This window comes from Corylus avellana, chromosome ca1 (assembly GCF_901000735.1).
Source record: "Corylus avellana chromosome ca1, CavTom2PMs-1.0".
Lineage (NCBI taxonomy): Eukaryota > Viridiplantae > Streptophyta > Magnoliopsida > Fagales > Betulaceae > Corylus > Corylus avellana.
This window is the reverse complement of record NC_081541.1, coordinates 25,540,420-25,558,732: the sequence shown is the minus strand read 5'-3', so window position 1 is coordinate 25,558,732 and position 18,313 is coordinate 25,540,420. Positions and strand designations below refer to the sequence as shown.

Sequence of the window (18,313 nt, the reverse complement as noted above, 5' to 3'; positions counted from 1 at the left end):
GGCTACGATCAATCTTAGGGGCCCAAATAACAAATTTTATGTACAGGCCTTGAGCTTTAATGAAGGTTTAAAATTGTTTTTTTTTCCCTGTTCGGCCTTGGAGTGTAAAGTTCTTTCTGATCTCATGGTTTCAAATTGGTATGCAGTTCACAAATTGGTTACAAGCTTTAACGAAGGCCAACTATGTATTTGCACATTTTTTTTCAGAAAGAACTTCGAATAATAAATAAATAGTTTGAAACTTTTGTGTTAACGAAAAATTGCACGATATAAAATTGATTCTCTGCATAGAACCTACAAAAATGGGTAGATTCAAACAATTCCAAACCTTGGTAAACTTAGAATCTATCCAAGAATAATAAATAAAGTGTCAACTAATTAAAGTCACTTAGTAAAAGGAAAATAACCAATATAAAGTTACACAAAGAGAGTAGAGACTAGAGAGAAAACATAAACATAGTGATCAATATGGATAGGGTTGGGTATTGGTTCGGTTCGGAAAAGTCATTTTTGGCCGGTTAAACGAAATTGTTGGTTAAATTGGTTAATTCACCGATTGCATTTCAATAACAAAGTATTTCAAAATTCTTGGTTAATTTGGGTAATCGGTTTATTTCACACGGTTAATTGGTCAACCGTGGCCCTTTTTAATTAGGCTAATGTTATTTTTAAATGGGCCAAAAATTAGTTGTTTTGGGGGCCAATTTTTTTTTTTGTTCTAAAAAGCCTAAAATAACTTATTGAACATGTTTTTTTTTGGGCTAAGATCAATCTTGGGGGCCCAAATAACAAAATTTTTGCACATGCCTAGAGCTTTAACGAAGGTTTTTAATTGGTTTTTCTGTTCACTCCTAGAGTTTAAAGTTCTTTATGTTATCATGGTCTTAAATTGGTATTCAGTTCACAAATTGGTTACAAGCTTTAATGAAGGCCAATTATGTATTTTCACATATATTTTCAGAAAGAACTTCGAGTAATAAATAAACAATTTAAAACTTTTGTTTTAATGGAAAATTGCACGATATAAAATTGATTATCTACATAGGACCTACAAAAATGGGTAGATTCAGAGAATCCCAAAGCTTGGCAAACTTAGAATCCATGAAAGAATAATAAATAAAGTCTAAACTAAGTAAAGTCACTTAGTAAAAGTAACATAACTCACATAAAGTTACACAAAGAGAGTAGAGACTAGAGAAAAAATATAAACATAGTGATCAATATGGATAGGGGGGGTATCGGTTCGGAAAAGTCATTTTGGGTTGGTTAATCGAAATTGTCAGTTAAATCGGTTAATTCACCGATTGCATTTTCATAACAAAGTATTTCGAAACTTTCGGTTAATCGGTTAACTGTGGGCCTTTTTAATTGAGCTAATATTTTAAATGAGCCAAAAATTTGTTGTTTTGGCAACCCAAATTTTTTTGGGGCTAAAAAGCCTAAAATAACTTATTGAACATGTTTTGTTGGGCTACGATCAATCTTGGGGACCCAAATAACAAATTTTATGTACATGCCTTGAGCTTTAATAAAGGTTTTAAATTGTTTTTCTTTTTCCTATTCGGTCTTGGAGTGTAAAGTTCTTTCTAATCTCATGGTTTCAAATTGGTATGCAGTTCACAAATTGGTTACAAGCTTTAACGAAGGCCAACTATGTATTTGCACATATATTTTCAGAAAGAACTTCGAATAATAAATAAACAGTTTGAAACTTTTGTGTTAATGGAAAATTGCACGATATAAAATTGATTTTCTACATAGAACGTACAAAAATGGGTAGATTCAGACAATTTCAAACCTTGGTAAACTTAGAATCTATTCAAGAATAATAAATAAAGTCTCAACTAATTAAAGTCACTTAGTAAAAGGAAAATAAACAACATAAAGTTACACAAAGAGAGTAGAGACTAGAAAGAAAACATAAACATAATGATCAATATGGATAGGGGTGGGTATCGGTTCGGCTCGAAAAAGCCAAATATGTATTTTCACATATATTTTCAGAAAGAACTTCTAATAATAAATAAATAGTTTGAAACTTTTGTTTTAGTGGAAAATTGTACAATATAAAATTGAATCTCTACATAGAACCTATAAAAATGGGTATATTCAGACACTCCCAAAGCTTGGCAAACTTAAAATCCATCCGAGAATAATAAGTAAAGTTTCAACTAAGTAAAAGGAAAATAACACACATAAAGTCACATAAAGAGAGTAGAGACGAGAGAAAACATAAACATAGTGATCAACATGGATAAACATAAACACGGTTACACAATAATTATAGTCTCAACTAAGTAAAGTCACTTAGTAAAAGAAAAATAACCTACATAAAGTTACACAGAGAGAGTAGAAACTAGAGAAAAAAACATAAACCTAGTGATCAATGATTCAATATGGATAAACATAAACACGGTTACACAATAATTTTCATGAGCCACCTCCAACATGGATTACCTTCAATTCCTTAAATTTGCTTCGTCAATAATTAAACAAATCAAAACATACACATAGTGATCAATATAAAAGAGTAAAAGAACACAAATAAGTAAAATCAAGTAAGAAAACAATAAGAATATAAGATGCAAAAAACTTATCAAATACTTTCAACATAACATCCCTCCGCAAAGTCCATTCGTCAAGCCTTAATCCTTGTCAAATATGACGGTATTAGAGTCAATTTCTACCACAATTAAATTTTTAAAGAATTAGTAAAAATAATTTAATCAAATAATTAGAATAGTGAACAAATTTGAAATTAACAACTATTACCTATCTCAAGCCTGTAGCTTTCTACATCTCCAAGAGTAAGAAAGTGTGCCTCATCAATATTATGCTCAGAAATGAGAGAAGATCTCAACCAATTATGACAACTTATAAGAGCTCCCACTGTTTTCGAAGCCAAAGAGCTCTGAAAATGATCTATGACGCGACCTCTGGTGTTAAACGCTGACTCAGAAGCAACGATGGTAATTGAAATTTTCAAGACATCTCGCGCTATCTCGAAGAGAACAGTAAACTTTGTGGAATTTACCTTCCACCACATTAAAATATCGAAAGTGTCACTCGGTGTCTCAAAATCCTCAACAAAATATTGTTCTATCTTTGTCCAACACTTCATCAAATTTCTGGCCGCCAAAAATGAATGGAAGTCCTTTAAAGCATATTTCTGATTTTTTGTACCCAGATGCCCTGAACTTGTGCAATTCCACTCTTCATTTGACAACCTAGGCCCACTTCCTCCAACATCCTTAGCATAATGTTGATATAACCGGCCTAAGACACTTTTTAAGTTGTCAACAATATCTTATACTTTCTTTGCACTCACATTACACTGAAACCAAAATTCCAAGACATCCATCTTGTAACGTGGATCAAGCAAAGAAGAGACAAACACCAAGGGGTTAATAGCCTCAAAGTCTCCCCAGTATTTAGCTTGAATGTTATGTTACTCAACGAAATATCATCACTTTCACAATACTCTGTCAAACAATTATAAACCTTTTGGAGTATACCAAAATACATGTTGGAAGTTGCGTTCAAGGAACCTAATATCGGAACTGTCACCTCATAAAACGCATGCATAAATTTAATAAAGTGTCAAATAGTATTCCAATCATCTTCAATCGAAGGCCCCAACCCCTTATTCCCTCCACTATCCTCAGACAATAGTTTAGAAAATGTGTATCTTCATCTAACATTAGATCAAATGCTTTTTCGTACTTCTTTGCCACGTTCAACATGGTATAAGTAGAGTTCCATCTAGTGGAAACATAAAGAGTAAAGGAAGCATGATACTTAATTGTCATCCTTTCTGCACAAGACTTAAAGATGACCAATCTTTGAGGGGATCCCTTCACATACTTCACCATATTTTGAACCATTCCAATTGAATCATCTACATCCTTTAAATCCTCATGCACAATTATATTGAGAATATGCGCACAACACCTTACATGAATAAGCTCATGGTGACAAATAACATTTTTATTGGACACACACACACACACACACATATATATATATATTTAAAAAAAAAAAAAAAAATGTCAACTGCGGAATCATTAGTAGTTGCATTGTCAAGTGATTGTCAACATCCTTACAATCTCCCATTCCACCAAACATAGCTCTAATTCATTCACAATCATTAGTGCCTTGTGATCCAACACATGGCGAAATGCTAATATTCTTTTGTGATATTTCCAAGTAGAATCAATGAAATGTCCAATTACACATTTGTAATTCAAATTCTGAATCGAAGTCCAAGTGTTAATGGTCAAACAAACCATTTGCCTAGTCGTCAACAACTTGGTTTTCATTGTCTCCTTTTTGCACCTATATAACTTAACACAATTCTTCATCACTGTATAGTGAGAAGGGATCTTAAATTGAGGCTCAATATCCCTAAACAATTTCCTGAAACCCATCTTCTCTACCATCGAAAATGACATTTAATCAACAATGATCATCTCACAAAATGTCTCCCTATTACGTTTTTTTTTTTTCAGAATACTTGGCAATCATTAGGTTGTTACCAGTACCACTATAACCCCACTAACTCTGTCCGTTCATAAAAATGAACCTAGATTGAGAGATATCTTGTTTTGCTTGTAAGCTCTTGAACTTTTGGCAGGATTTGATGTGTTACAACATGTTAGAGGTGCCATTGTTTATATATATAAACAATTGTATTATAAACACAAGTTAGAGATATTTTCTAACAAGAATGCTCTTATTATAAATGGTTAGTTTCGATTAAATTAATTGGTTTGTGGACTCACCATAATTTAGGCATTATGGACAGTTTGGATCGATCTTAGGGGTTTAGAGATTGATCCTTACTGAGCAAGGATCAATCATGTCAATGCAATTTTTTTGCCTTACTCCTCCTAGAATGTTAGTTCAACCTCCAAAAGATCCCCTCTTCTTTTCCCCTCTTGCCCTCTTTATTTTCAGTTTGAACTCCTATGGACAAAACATCTAGGGACCTAAAAACTCTAATATCACAAACGAAGAATGCATTTTCTTGGAATGATCTATCTCCTCAGCTTGCATCCCTTCCCATTGACTTTCAGGGTGTAGATGTTCTAGCCTTAGTGGGTCACGCTATTTCCCAAAAACCCAGTAATAACTAAATGGTCAAAGCTGCTCTTAACAAAGCTTAGGATTTTCCAGCCCCTTTTGATTTAGAAGTTCTTAGACCCAAAATGTTTATTTTTAAGTTTACTAATCAAATTAATTCTACAAAATTCTCAAGCAATTTGTATGGAATGTGAATGGCTCTCTGTTGGTTCTCAAAAAAATGGTATTTTTCTCTATTCCCGGAAGAAGTAAATTTCAACTTCACCCCCCTTTTTGGGTGCAAATACGTAGTTTGTCTTTGAAAAGTATGATACTCAAAAATTTTATCTCTATCGGCAAAGGCCTTAAAGATTGCTTCGAGATGAAGAAATTTGGAGCCATGGGTCTCATTTTTGTCGAGGCTGTTTTTCTAAAGTAATGTGCATCTAGTCCTATTTCGAAAAATACACTAGCAGACTAGCTAGTTAGGGCAATCCTTAAATGCAAGCAAGTCCTTTATACACTTCAACAAAAATACTAACAACATCAATATCTGCTCCATCTTAAATATCATTCCTTTCACTCATAACCCCTCAAATTCCATTTTATCTTGGGCTACACATTTTCTTTGGTAAATCTAAGTTAGGAGCTTTTCATGGCATCATTGAGAAGGTTCATAAGAAAATTGAGGGGTGGAGAGCTAAGACACTCTCTCAAGCGAGAAGGCCTGTCCTAATCAAATAGGTTTTTGCCAATATTCCTTCCTATTCCATGAGTTCATTTCTTTTTCCAATGAGCTTTTGCAACAAGTTAGACAAGTTATTCAAGGAATTTTGGTGGGATTTTCTCCCTAAAAAAAATTCATTGAATCTCTCGTTCAAGTCTTGGGACTCTTGATGTCTCCCTAAGGCCTTGGGAGGGTTGGGTTTCAGGCGTAGGAAGTATGTTAAGATGGCTCTTATTGCCAAGCTTGGCTGGAAGCTCCACACTTGTTCCAACATCACCTAGGTGACTCAATTGCGAGGTTCTCCCCCCTCCCTTTCTTCGGACTCTTGGATTTGAAAATGTATTCTTAAAACCCGTAATATTTTATCTTAAGGGGCTTGCCATAGGATTTTCAGGTACTCCCATTTACACATTTGGAATTCCTCTAAAATTATTTCCTTGCCTTTTATTAGGTCTTTAGTTTTGGCCTTATTAAGTGTATCTCTTATTTTCTAATGTCTTTAGTTTTGTTCTCTATAAACACTTGGTTGGTTTCATTGTTTTATATACACTTTGTATATTTTCGTCAAGTAACCGTCATGACGAAACACTAACAAGTTCAATAACTTGGACTCGATCAAGTTTTGTCATGAAAATCATCAGGACCTCGTCATGACAGTTTTGGTCAGAGAGGCTGGACACTCTGTTTGGTTTTGTCATAACGACGTTAGTATTTTGTCATAACGAAATGGTTGAATGTTCTTGAAGCTTCTATTTTGTTTTCATCATAATCACGTCACAGTTCCGTCTTGACAAAAAATGTAAGTTTCAAATTTTTGCTCTCGGTAAGAGTTCGTCATGATGATGTAAATATCCTGTCATAACAAAATGGTACAGAAGCTCTTGGCAACCTTTTGTCAACAGTTTGTCATGAAGATGTCAGGACGAACATGGGTAGAAAGGTATGAAACCCTAGCAGTTCGTCACGAAGAAATCTCAGATCTTTAGATTGTTATCATATCGTCATCATGACGTCTTGACAAAATTCTAGATCTAGTTTTTCGTTATCATTTCGTCCTGATGAAGTTCCCAGTAAATAAACAATTCTGAAGCATTTATTGCACTATTAATGAAAATGTATAAATAGAACTTTGGACTTATTTCTCTAGGCTAAGCAAGAGTGTGGTATTATGCCTAGATTGGATTCTAGATGTTTTCTTGCTTTGTTGGTTTATTGGTCTCATATTGTGGAGTTGTCTTTTTGGTATCGTTGAAGAGCTTATCGAAGAAGTCGATGAGGAAATGTGCAAAGTGAAGATTGTCGAGCTCGGAGGCATGTTGGCCAGCGTATAGTCTTATAGAGTGTAGGGATTTACTTTGGATTATAAGTTTTCATTGTGTCTGTAATCAGGATCTTCATCATAGATTCATAGTGATTTTCCTGATTTGACTGCCCTTTCCCTTTGATGTATTCAAAAGGTTTTTCAATTCGTAAACAAATCTTTGTGTTTACGATTGTGATGTGCATGATTTATATTTTGTCCATTTAAGTTGATAATATTGTGTGGATATTGCGTTTTGGAATATTACACGATCCATGTAAACTTTCACCTTCTTTCAAATCCATTCCTGCAAACCAAAGCAGCCTTCTTCATTGTAATGCCTTGAAAGTAAATACATTTATTCATTTTTAACAATCGTGCCGTATAAATTAACACCCAAATTATAATTAACATTAAAAGAATTCCAATAAAAGCCATAAACCAAATTTTTCCAAAAAAACAACTTTGATATTTTCAACATTTTCCAAATTCTAAACATTCAACGTTCCACTAGAACGTTCGATGTTTGCTCCAACTGAATGTTCCGTTAGAATAGTAATGTGGGCTTGTCCCACATTGCTAGTATATGGAAGTCCATCTCCCTCTGCTCTCTATATAATGAAACTTCTCATATACAATAAAATTCATTCAATAAAAGCAAGATGTAGCCTATTATTTCTGATTTGTTTCTAGATTTGTTCCTTTAATATTCTCCCTCAAGCTAAAACGGTTTGAAGTATGCAATGCGTTTTAGTTTGAAGTTCACAATATAAATAGAAACATTAATAAGAAAAATGCGTTATAAGCTTCAATTCCGATTGAAAATTCGCTGAAAACATTAACGGATGGTTCAATCTTGCCATAAACCACTGTGGGCGGTCAGATGTTGCTGCAACACACCAAGCGTCAGTCGGATCTCGCCACAAAACACCATGGAGCAATTGGATCTCACTGCAAATTACCAAGGGACGGTCGGATCTCGCCGCAAATATCAAGGGGCGGTTGAATCTCACTACAAAACCACTAATGGACGATCAGATTTCACAGCAAATTGCATTTTACTGTAAATTTACGGTCAAATTTGAAAGTAGCCAAATATATGGCGCATAGATTTTTTTTTTTTTTTGTTATTTTTCGTGTGTAGTGGGGTGAAGCTTGAGTATTTGACTAAAGTTGCAGAGAAGCTGGGAGAAGAGGAAGAGGATGATGTTGGCTTAAGGCTTCAACAAGGCACTCCCCGTGTGAGCATAGCCCACACGGGCTGTGCAGCAATAATAATAAAAAAAATAAATAAATAAATAAAACCAAGATCGTAAGCTGTTAACCAAATCACTCTGATACCAGGATAAATTTTAGAAGAAAGGATTCTTTATCTCAAAAGCTTAGGAATAACTGGTAATTTAATATAGTATCAGAGCCAAAGGTCCTGAGATCGAACCTTAATTCCGTCAATTCACCCCCCATTTAAATTAAATATTTCATGTGTTGGGCCTCACCTATTAAAATGGAGTTTGAGCCAACATGTTAGGGGTAATGTTAAACTAATGATTAAGTGATTAAATTTACCTTTTCCTATCAACTTAAACTTTTGGGATAACTGGTAATTTAACATGTTCAACATCCCACTAGAATGATTGGTGTTTGCCCTAAGTGAGTGTTCGACATCCCACTAGAATGCTCAACATTGCCCTAGTTGAACGTTCGACATTCCATTGGAGTGTTTAGAGTTTACCCCAAACATTCAACAATACTTGAGGACAATTTTATCTTTTAGCCACCTCAGCCCTTGAGTGTGCCAGATCTCTATAAAACTATTCTTATCCTTAGAAAACCCTACTTTCGTCAGTCCTTCACACTAGCAGCCTTAGAGAAGAGAGAGAAAGATTACCTTCGGTAAGGCTTCATCTTCAAGTGGAGGTAAACTCTTATGCTTCAACCTCGTTTTTATCATATTAACATGTACCTCTTAGTTTTAATCTACTGTTTATGTTGTTAAACAAGTACCATGTGTTTTTTCAAGAACATCCAAGCATATTACATCAAGATTTTTAATAAGCATGCATGGGTTAGCTAAACTTTTCAAAAGCTCTAAACTTACTTTCCACATCATATCATCTTGCTATATCTTTCTATGATGATTAGGGACCTTGGTTAGGTTGGCTAATGAGTTTTAGAAGTAGTTTTGAGACTTTCATGCATTCTGCCAATCAAACGTTAAACTGTATCATTGAACGATCGATCCTTGCTAACCGAACGATCGATTTCAATGCCGAACATTTGTTGAAGACTAAAATATGCATGATTAGGGTTTTATTATGCGTTTAGTGTTTCACGTGCTCAATTAGGTTTCCTACTTGTCAGTATTTAATATTATAGTATGTTTCGCAGTATTGGGGAGTTGTAGATGTCTAGGAGTGTGGAGGAATATGCGAGGTAAATAAACGTTACCAAAGTGTTTTACTTTAATATGCGATCTGTCTGTGAATTGAGATGCTTTACTTTTCAAAAAATAAGTCATGAGCGTACTATTTTTATAACATACTTATATCTACTTTAAACAAATATTTGTTTAACATACGATTTATAATAAATGAACAATAATCACATTGTATGACATAAGTCACATAATGCACTTATACGTACTGTATAACAACAATGAGCTTACTATTATACAGGCTTGACTATGTGTGTCACAGAAATTTAAGTTTATGTTACGTACACCCCATGATTTCTATGCATTAAAAAATATATATGAGAAAATCCTGTACAATTTCTTTGCATTAAAAAAATATTGCACATCAAAAAAAAAAAGAAAAATATTGCACATGCACTTAAGACCTTACCTTCAAAGAGGCCTTTTGACTTGATGAGGCCCACAAACTTGAGAAAATTTTCCCTATTATTCTCAGCATGGGGTAAGCATGGTCGCCAGTAGATATGTGACATGTGGCAGACGATTATAGGGCAAATCATTATGAGGGAAACCTTAGGGGGTGTTTGGCAAATGGGATGGCCTAAATACTGTAGTTGATATATATTGATGTGAAAAAAAATAAGAATATTTGGTATAAAAAAAATGAAAAAGTAGTATAGAAAAGTAAAAAAGTTTTGTTCTGTAGTGATTTTTTTATTTGAATAATAATAAAAAGTGAATGATTTGATATTAAAAGTAAAAAAGTTAGAATGTTTTGATGTTGATTTTTTTGGAAAATGGTGATGAACAGTGTTTGGCCCATCCCCATCCCCATTACCAAACAAACCCTTAGTCCCTTCCATTTTCCTTCAAATTTGTTGCTAAATTAAGTATTGGATTGGGCCAGGGCAAAAACATTAGATGGGCCTGAGAAGCCCAACAAAATCAGATTAAACAAAAATTTAAAAAAGAAAGTAAAAGAAAATAGAAAAACAAGTTTTCGAGTAAACGCTTTCCAAAGTCTCCCTTTCTCTCTCGACTCTTGCACACACTAAAAGAGAAGGGGCGTTAAGAGGTTCAAGAAATCAAATCAATAGAAAGTCTGAAGAGTACCTTGGCAAAATCTGGACCGTCAGATCCGACGTTCGCCGGCCATCTCCATGTCCTCCACCGTCCGATCCCTCCCCCTCCTCCCCTTCCTCTTCCTCCTCCTCTCCTCCGCGTTTGCCTCCGAGTCAGATCACAAGGTAAAGTTGCTCTCTCTGTTCCTCTACCTCTCAATCCAAACCCTAGAGATGACTTTCTTGCCGACTCGCGACTCGCCGATTCAACTCGTGGATCTTGTTAACCACGTTGTGTGTTTTTTCTTTTTTTTGTTGAGTTCTTGAATTCGATTCAGATCTGCCGAATTCGTGATTGTTGCGCTTCTGGGATTTGATTTTCTTTGCTTCATTTCACAAGATTTAGAATTTGATTTAGGCTTTAGTGGTTTTCATGCCCATCAATGCATCTGATTTGCTCAATTTCGCTCAATTCACAACATTTCATATATATGTGTATTATTGTGTATATGCTTTTTATGTAAGTGTCTATGTATGTGTGTATGTTACATTGGGAATTTGGTAGTGATTAGGGTCGCTGTGTAGGGGTTAGATCTCGGGCGAGTTTAACATTTTATAGGTGTCGTCTTTGTGGGTGTGAATAGAGGTGGAGCTGGGCTTGCAAGTCATTTGGTTGCAGGATAGTTGAGCTGCTAGTGGTCGGTGTGGAAAATTTGGTTGTGGGGGTTGGTGGGATTGTCGTGGTGCTTATGATTTTAATGGTGAGAGTGGTAATAGTGGTGCCCTCTAAGCACTAAGAACGTATCATTGTGAATTAAGATGTATTTTTATGCTTTTTAAGCACCTCGAATGATGACCTACAGCTTATAGCTAATTCCCATGACCTAATGCCATAAGTTGGATCTGATTCTAATTGGATGTGTACTGAGAGATTTGAGATTTGGAAGGATATGCCTGTAATGTTCTGGAAATTATACTGGCAGGCTTATCAAAATTATTGTAGAAAACTTAGCATTGGTGCTTTGACTCTAGTGCTTAAGAACATATTTGTGCTTTGAGCTCATAGGAGATAGTGACTTCTTTTTCCTTTCGTTTATTTATTACATTTCAAGAAGAGAGCCAACTTCTAGCGCAGCAATTAATGAATTGCAAGTGTCTATGCAATTTGCACATGCAATCCTTATGCAATAAGTTCTGGGGAGATGCATTTTTATTGAAGAAAAAGAACATGTACACTATAGAAAGTTATTGAACCTCTTCAGTGGTTACCATATGCAATTTCTGTTTTTCTTTTTCCTTCTTTTTTCTTTTACCTTCATTTGCTTGTTGAAAGAAAGTTTCTGAACCTCTATAGTTGTTATCTATGCTTTTTCCCCCTTCATTTGCTCATTGAACAAGAAGCATATGAGCTGCCAATGGTGTTCAAATCAGAAGTAGAATTCTTCCTTCCTTGAACAAGGGGCAGTGGGTGAAGTAATAGGCTCAATCTCATATGGGGACATGGGTTATTTGACCTATTTAAAGAGTAGTTATCTAAGATGAACTGGCCTTTTTCTATTTTCTAAATTCTTTCTGTGTACGTTGTTTTTGTGTGGTATGTGCAGCAGGAACTGAACTTATAATGTGTAAATAGCTTGAAATGCAGCCTTTTCTTTTTTTGAGTCCAATGGTTTTCTTATGTTTTGTCACGTCTACGTTCTGTCCTGAACTGCTATAGAAGTTTATTGATACCCCTTTCATTTCTTTTGCAGTATCAACCAGATGACCCAGTTACCCTTTGGGTAAATAAAGTCGGCCCCTATAATAATCCACAAGAAACATACAATTATTACAGCCTTCCATTTTGCGGTTCAACTGGCAGTGCTGCTCACAAATGGGGTGGTCTGGGTGAAGTCCTTGGTGGAAATGAACTTATTGATAGCCAGATCCCAATAAAGTTTGAAAGTATGTATTTCCATCGTATCACTTGAACTTTGATAGTGGAGTGGGGTTGATTAATTGAGCTGACTCTAATATAGTTGGGATTAATGCTTAATTGAGTTGAATTAGTTGTATATGCTGACTTTTTCCTTGCACAGAAAATGTGGACAGGGCTGTCATTTGTCGTCTGAATCTTGATGACGCAAAGGTTAAACAGTTCAAGGATGCAGTTGAGAATAGTTACTGGCTTGAATTCTTTGTGGGTATGTTTTTTTCAATGTATCTTTTGATGTTTTACTAGTACATTGTCATAATTCTTTTGGTTTTGATTATTCATTATTGCCATAAATAGCATGTAGGGAAATGCTATTAAAGGTCCAGAAAAATGTGGGAAACATGTATTGCCATAAATTGTATTATTTATTTATTTGAAATGCTATTAGTATAGAGTTCTGGAGGGAGGGAGGCGAGGTAATATACAAGTAGTGCTGCTTTTGTGGTGGGGAAAGCAAAGCCAGAGATGATATACCGATAATCTCAATACTATGGTGTTTTGATTTCAGGAGAATACATACAAATTTTTTAGTACATACATATGAAAATTAAGATAATATTATGTACATTTAGAGCAACAAATGAATTAGGTTTTTTATTTGTATAAAGTTTGCTACCTCCACTAAGGTCTATGCCTTGTGCAATTGCACAAGCATATACCTTTTTGATGATCTTAGAGTTGTCAAGATGAACACTGGAACAATTCTTGTTCTAAGATGATAACTCTAATTTATAAGCAGTTAGAATGGATATGTAAGATATGTGACACTTAAAATGATTTTCACGCATTCACCTATTTTATTTGTTCGGGCTGCTTAAATCATTGATGGCAATTAGAAATGCTGAGACAGTTACAGGCTTGAGCAGTTGAGAGTTCCAAACTGAAATTCAGAGACTTTGTCTACTTGATTTTGATTCTAATGAAGAATAGAGTTTGCTGGAGGCTTCCCCCTTCGTTTTGTTGTATTTTGTTTTTTTTTTGGGGTGGGGGGAGATGGAAGGGTTGCGAGCTTTTGAAAACACAATATACTTGTATTCATTGTAGCATATTGCTACATGGATTTCAATATGTTGATCTAATGACCATATATTGCCTTATTCTATATAAATCTGGAGAAAATGCATGTTTAGGCTGCTGTATATGTTTCGTATGCATTCTTTTGGTTTGTATTAGGGCCATTTTTTCCCTCTATTTTTACTATATTGGAGCTCTTACTCTTGATCTCTTGCCTCTTTTCCAATGTTGATCTTCGGCGTGCTGACTACAAGTTCAGATGATCTGCCTATGTGGGGTATGTATTTTACTTGCTTTTGTTTGTTTTATTTGAGTTTGTATATAATTGGGTAGCTCATGATTTATTTCCGATGTTTCAGGTTTTGTTGGTGATTGGCAGCAAGATAAGAATGGCGATATTGGCAAGCATGTCCTTTACACGCACAAGAAAATAATCATCAAATACAACAAAGATCAGGTTTCTGGATTTCCAGATTGCATATGAATTCTATATTGGTGTTTAGAATTTATTCTGGGATCATAGTTAAGCCTCTATTCTTGCAGATTATTCATGCCAATATCACTCAAGAAAACCCAAAGCCATTGGTAGCTGGAAAAGTATTGGATATGACATATTCTGTCAAATGGATTCCAACCAATGTCACTTTTGCACGACGTTTTGATATTTATTTGGATTACCCTTTCTTTGAGCACCAGGTAACATGATATGCTTGCTTGCTTCTTCTTCTTCTTTTGCATGCGTGTGTGCACGTGTCACTTTGTTTTCTGTATCATGGGCTCCAAATTTCTTATTTCTGACTAAATCATTTCAGATAATTTAATGGTTTTTTCATTGGCTACTTGATTATGCACTATTCCCATTCTTGCCTGTTATTGAGAGTTATGTGTGCATCATTAATACGCAGATCCATTGGTTCTCCATTTTTAACTCATTCATGATGGTTATCTTCCTCACTGGTTTGGTGTCAATGATATTAATGCGGACGCTTAGGAATGACTATGCAAAGTATGCTCGGGAAGATGATGATTTGGAGACTCTGGTAGTGCTATTTTCACTCATATTTATGTTGTGTTTTTTTTTTCCCATTTGTTGATGGGTTGTTGATTATTCTTCCCCCTCCTTTTAACTATGGAAACTGTAGTTGTTGCTAACTGCAAAGTTTTGGTTGCTATTATGGAACTTGTTTCTTAGGAAAGAGATGTTAGTGAAGAGTCTGGTTGGAAACTGGTGCATGGGGATGTCTTTCGGCCTCCTCGCAGTTTAGTAGTTCTTTCAGCTGTTGTTGGGACAGGGGCCCAGCTAGCATTGCTTGTCCTCCTCGTCATCTTATTGGCAATTATTGGAATGTTGTATGTCGGGTATGTTGAGAAGCCACTAATGACTACATGGGTCATTATTTTGAATAATTTATTTCATCATATTTCTTGAGACTTTTTGGTCAGTGTATAAATCCTGAGCAGTTACATATATGCATTTGATGGTAGCTCAATCATCCTGCCATCAAATATCATTAGCTTCATATGTTTTCCTTCATCTTCTCATTTTTCTTATGGCATCCTTCAATTGTTATCTATATGTCTCAGGAGAGGCGCAATTGTCACAACTTTCATTGTATGTTATGCTCTTACATCATTCATTTCTGGTTATGTGAGTGGTGGGATGTACTCGCGTAATGGGGGTAAGCATTTTGACCATTAGCAGCCTCATCTGCTTATTTATGCTTTTCTCTTGTTTTATGCGTTAGGGTTTTGTTTTAGCTTTTGTAATACTTTTTTGAGGTGTTATTTTGTTTGCATTACCACATTTTTGCATAACTTCCATGTCGTTCTTTCAGGTAAAAACTGGATAAAGTCCATGATCCTCACAGCATCTCTATTTCCGTTTATGTGCTTCGGTATTGGGTTCATCTTGAATACGATTGCTATCTTCTATGGGTCTTTAGCAGCTATTCCCTTTGGCACAATGGTAGTTGTCTTTGTCATCTGGGGTTTTATCTCTTTCCCTCTGGCACTTCTTGGTACAGTAGTTGGAAGAAACTGGAGTGGTGCTCCAAACAATCCTTGTCGTGTCAAGACCATTCCTCGTCCAATCCCTGAGAAAAAATGGTATCTCACACCATCTGTAGTCTCAATTATGGGTGGATTGCTACCATTTGGCAGCATATTCATTGAGATGTATTTTGTTTTCACGTCCTTCTGGAATTACAAGGTGAGTTTCACAATTCTATGGGTTATTTGGGTTGATTTGGAAGATTTGGGTGTCATTTTTATTAAGTGATCATTCTGTGCGGCATTCAGAGGCATGAACTTAATTGTCTATGATGGAGTTACAGCAGATGGTGGAATCACTACCATACTTAGCTGGTGAAAATGAAGAAAAAAAAAAGTGATATCATGACATTGTAAAATGCTTTTTAACAAGTATGGGTACAGGGTTTCCAATGACTGATTTGCCTCTCAAAATTATGATGAACTGTGACATAAATGTCTGTAGACTATGTACCTGAGGAAACATGCCAATTTTTTACATTGTGATAAGTGTTAAAATGAGGTTTCTTGTTACATGGTAAGGTTGACATTCTTCATTACAATGCAATGCATTTCATTTGATACCTACTTAAGAGTGTTTGAATTAACAGGAATTTAATTCGTAGGAAAGCTTATTCTGTTTTACTGAGACACTTCCATTTTTTTTTTCTTTGTGAATTTTGTATTGTAATATATATGCTGAGTATTACTTTTTTTCTAATGGTGTCTTTGGACGGATGGATGTCAGCACTTTATGCTGAAAATAGAGATTCAGTATGTGAGCACAATAAAGTTTGGAGATATGTTGAACATGAGTAATTCTTATTTTGCTCTTTATGCTCAACAGGTGTACTATGTGTACGGATTTATGCTGCTGGTTTTCCTGATTCTCATTATTGTCACTGTATGTGTGACTATTGTCGGGGCATACTTCTTGCTAAATGCTGAAAACTATCATTGGCAGTGGACTTCTTTCTTCTCTGCTGCCTCGACAGCTGTCTATGTGTACCTGTACTCAATCTACTACTATTATGTGAAGACCAAGATGTCAGGCTTCTTTCAGACAAGCTTCTATTTTGGATACACTTTGATGTTTTGTCTCGGTTTAGGAATCCTCTGTGGTGAGTTTTTTTTTTTCACAATTTTATTGAATTTGAAATGGTAATACTTGCCGCCTTTTGTTGCTTCTTTGACATTCTTTTAGGATTATCGAATGTCAAAAAGCTCCCTCGAGTTATTTATTTATATATCTTTCATGGGGTGCTTGTGCTCGCTCTCAAGGATCTCCAACTCTTTTATTCTGTCACTGAACCCTCATGTGCTTCAAATCGTACAAAACTTTTTTATTCTCTCATTGTTAGTCGAAGTATAAATTGTAGAGGAACTGAATAAAGTTGGTTTGAATTTTGAGCTGATGCGGAAAAGAAATTTTCTTTTGACCTTTCAAATGTAGGCCTTAGGTTCTTTATATTTGCATTCAATTTCCATGGTTGACTTCTGAGCTTAAATTGCCCTCCGCGTGCGTGGCTTCCCTTGAAGCAAGCTTTGTAGTCATTTTTGCCACTGCGCATGCTGGTGGATTTTGCTGCTGATACAAGGCTAAGAACAACTGAACGAAAAGAAACATAATTATTAGGGATCTTATATTTCTTTTTCTTTTTTCTTTATTGAAGACTGATTTTGTCTTTCTAAATGTGTAGGAGCTGTTGGTTACTTGGGCTCTAATTTGTTTGTGAGGAGGATCTACAGAAACATCAAGTGTGACTAGGAGTCTTGTGAGGGGAAACAGACAGTAGAGAACTTCCCTGAGCACTTTTGGTAAAACACAATAAATTATGAGAGGAGGCTTGTGGTCATCATGTGTACGAGGTACTCTGCATTTGTGAACAGATTCAAATCACAGGGTTTGAGGATGGGGATGTATTCTTCTTTCTCTCTTCTGGGGATGCCCTGAGATTTATTTTTTGTGTTTTCCCCGGCTGTAAGTGAAAGCCTTAATTTAGGATGCAGAAAATTGTCTCTATAGTCTTCAAATTTAGCAAAATATCAGACTCCTGTTATTTGATTATTTTTCTTCTTTGTCCCTTTACAAAAATAGCTGCCTTGTGCAAGGATTGATGCCTAATTCCCCCCAACCCCCCCTTTTTTTATTCTTCTCTTTATTTTGTTTCTGCAACTTTCTCATCTTTGGGACAAAGGACTTCTGAGGGGGACTTTCAGTAATGAATTTTGTGCTTCTGAATATGTAAGAATTTATAGATATTGTTTCCGTTCCATTTATACCTGAGCATGTGCTTCCATGATCCATAATTGGTTGGGTTGTATATATCGGGGATTGGATGATTTGTTGGGAACTTGAGATTATGAATTGCAACTGAACTAGAACCAAAAAAAAAAAAAAATGATGGTGTGGAGGATTTTCAGTTAGGGCTGATAATTGGTGTCGACTTATGGATTAGCATGATATGGGTAAATTCAAATTTATTTACTTAGTTAAATTGGTCGAACTCTTCAAAATGAGTCTCACAAATTAGTGAGCGACACGAGTTGTGTTCGGTTGATCAAAATACAACCCATTTTGAGTTGTATATGAATTTTATATAAAAACAAATTTAAATAAATTTATACTTTTTGGGGGTTTTGGTTTTTAATTAAAATATCTAATTTAATTTATGAGTTATGAGAGGGTTATTCTATGGTTAAGTGAGTTGATCTGAAAATTGACTCGTACTCA

General features: G+C 35.2%; 1 protein-coding gene across 1 annotated transcript; it reads left to right on the top strand.

Annotated features, from left to right (window-relative positions):
* Positions 1–10,503: 10,503 nt before the first annotated feature.
* Positions 10,504–17,859, top strand: LOC132179159 (transmembrane 9 superfamily member 1). Its single transcript, XM_059591812.1, has 12 exons — positions 10,504–10,748; positions 12,314–12,506; positions 12,641–12,745; positions 13,811–13,828; positions 13,911–14,008; positions 14,095–14,247; positions 14,457–14,591; positions 14,744–14,910; positions 15,136–15,230; positions 15,387–15,760; positions 16,427–16,700; positions 17,280–17,859. The coding sequence occupies exons 1-12, from the start codon at positions 10,662–10,664 to the stop codon at positions 17,345–17,347; spliced, it is 1,767 nt and encodes a 588-aa protein (XP_059447795.1). The 5' UTR covers positions 10,504–10,661; the 3' UTR covers positions 17,348–17,859.
* Positions 17,860–18,313: the final 454 nt, after the last annotated feature.

What these genes read in the sequence shown, in the direction of transcription:
- LOC132179159 (XM_059591812.1), top strand. Translation starts at nt 10,662, where the DNA reads ATGTCCTCCACCGTCCGATCCCTCCCCCTCCTCCCCTTCCTCTTCCTC. An exon ending in TCAAATACAACAAAGATCAG is followed by an intron (nt 14,009 to 14,094) that starts GTTTCTGGATTT and finishes CTATTCTTGCAG; the next exon opens with ATTATTCATGCCAATATCAC. An exon ending in ATGATGATTTGGAGACTCTG is followed by an intron (nt 14,592 to 14,743) that starts GTAGTGCTATTT and finishes CTTGTTTCTTAG; the next exon opens with GAAAGAGATGTTAGTGAAGA.